The 1,614-nt window shown below is 61.7% G+C and overlaps 1 protein-coding gene across 1 annotated transcript in view; it reads right to left on the bottom strand.

The window, feature by feature from the left end:
- PACC1 (proton activated chloride channel 1) overlaps nucleotides 1–446 on the bottom strand; it is a 32,286-nt gene extending 31,840 nt beyond the window's left edge. The window contains exon 1 of the mRNA XM_004387535.2: nucleotides 330–446. Coding sequence (XP_004387592.1) covers nucleotides 330–365 — 36 coding nt within the window. The 5' untranslated portion in view covers nucleotides 366–446. The remainder of the gene's footprint in view (nucleotides 1–329) is intronic.
- Nucleotides 447–1,614: the final 1,168 nt, after the last annotated feature.

The raw sequence follows: 1,614 nt of genomic DNA, 5'->3' as shown, positions 1-1,614 counted from the left end.
GGGGGAGGGGAGCAAGAAGAAGGGGGAGGGGGAGGAGGACGGCGAAGCTCACAGCGCCGGGAGCCAGCAGGTGGACAGTCTGTGGAAAGCGGACGGCAGCCCGCAGCTCTGCAGACAGGAGACAAAGGGCTGCCGTGAGGGTCAGCGCCGTGGGAGGAGATGAGGCTGCAGCCAGACCGCGAGGGGCAGGGAGCGCCCCGCGACACGCGTCATTTCCCGCTCGCTCACCGGCCGCGGGCCGAAGGGCCGTGCCGCCCGCTCCCCTTCTCCGCCAAGACCCTCCCGCCCGGGCGCACGAGGAACTCGCTTCCGTCCTGCACGCCTCGTACCTCCTGGTAGGATGTGGACAGCTCCTGCCGGATCATGGCACTGGCCAGAGCCAAGGCACCTGAGCCCCTCCGGCCTCGGGGGAGGGGAGGACAGCACCCAGCCGAGCGCCGGCACCTGCGGGTTCCGCGAGCAGAACCGGTCCCGAAGGGCGCCCCGGAGCTGAGGCGGGGCCTCTCGCGCATGCGCCCTGCTCCGGCCGTCGCCGGGGCCGCGAAAGTGTTGCTGGGAAATGTAGTTCAGGGGCGGTGACGCCGGCTCGTCCCCCCTCTCCGACGCAGGCTGAGTGCCGACGTCAGACGCAGGCCTTCCTCCCGCCCCGCGGCTCTCGTGTCGGGAAGGGGGAGGGGGGAAGGGGGGGAAGGGGAAGGGGGAGGGGGGAAATGAGTGGAAAGTCGGCCGCTTGAGATGAGATGGGCAGGGGTGCTTGACCGTAATCGCCAGGGGAGGCCTGGCCTGGTGGTTTGTAACCGTAACTAACGTCTGAAGAGCGCTTTGTGGTTACAAAGCGCTTTCACGCACAGTGTGCCCTTGGACCTGCGGGAAACCATTTTTCTCCCTACTTTACACATGGACAAGCTGAGGTGCCCTGTTCCAGAAAGGATGTGGGTGGTGGTTAAGCGAGGATGATTTAATCCACGAATGGACTGCAGAATTCATGTTCTTTGCAGGGTTTCTGGACCCCGGCTCTGCCCTCAGCTGCAGGTTTTCACTTGGGAATGTAGCTGCTAACCCTGCCCTGCTCCCAGGGCCATGTGAGCGCCCAAAGGGGGCACAATGGAGAACCTACAGCTCTCCTTTAAGGTCCTGTTCACCCCAGCGGAAGCCTCCTTCGCTGAATGCGGCGGAAAATTGGGTGGTGGGCCTGAGGACCACCTCTTCGTCTCCTGCCGCTGGGTGAACAGCTCTTCTGTGTCGCCAGCCTGGGCTGTCTCATGGAGAAGCCTTGCTGAATGCTGCTCTGTGTTCCTTGCAGCTGCAGCTAACGCCCTCCCTCAGGCCACTCAAGGCCTCTTCCCTCCTCAGGGCCAAACACAGTAGCTCCAGCCACATCAGAGCACCCGGGACCTCCAAGAACTTTAGCAGTCAGAGACTCCCATCACCTCTCCTGACCACCCTCCCCCTGCCTCAGGCCCTCTGTGTTTGCATCTATTAAATGGGACAATCTGGAGAGAGGCTAACACACTGTCGGCATTCAACAAATGTTTGTTACAGTTATGAATGAAACACTTATTCCAGCCATGTCATTTAACAGTCGCTGGCCAAAACAAACAAGAATTAAATTTC

The sequence above is a fragment of the Trichechus manatus genome, unplaced genomic scaffold (genome assembly GCF_000243295.1).
Source record: "Trichechus manatus latirostris isolate Lorelei unplaced genomic scaffold, TriManLat1.0 scaffold00187, whole genome shotgun sequence".
Classification (NCBI taxonomy): Eukaryota; Metazoa; Chordata; class Mammalia; order Sirenia; family Trichechidae; genus Trichechus; species Trichechus manatus.
This window is presented reverse-complemented; position numbering and strand designations above follow the sequence as displayed.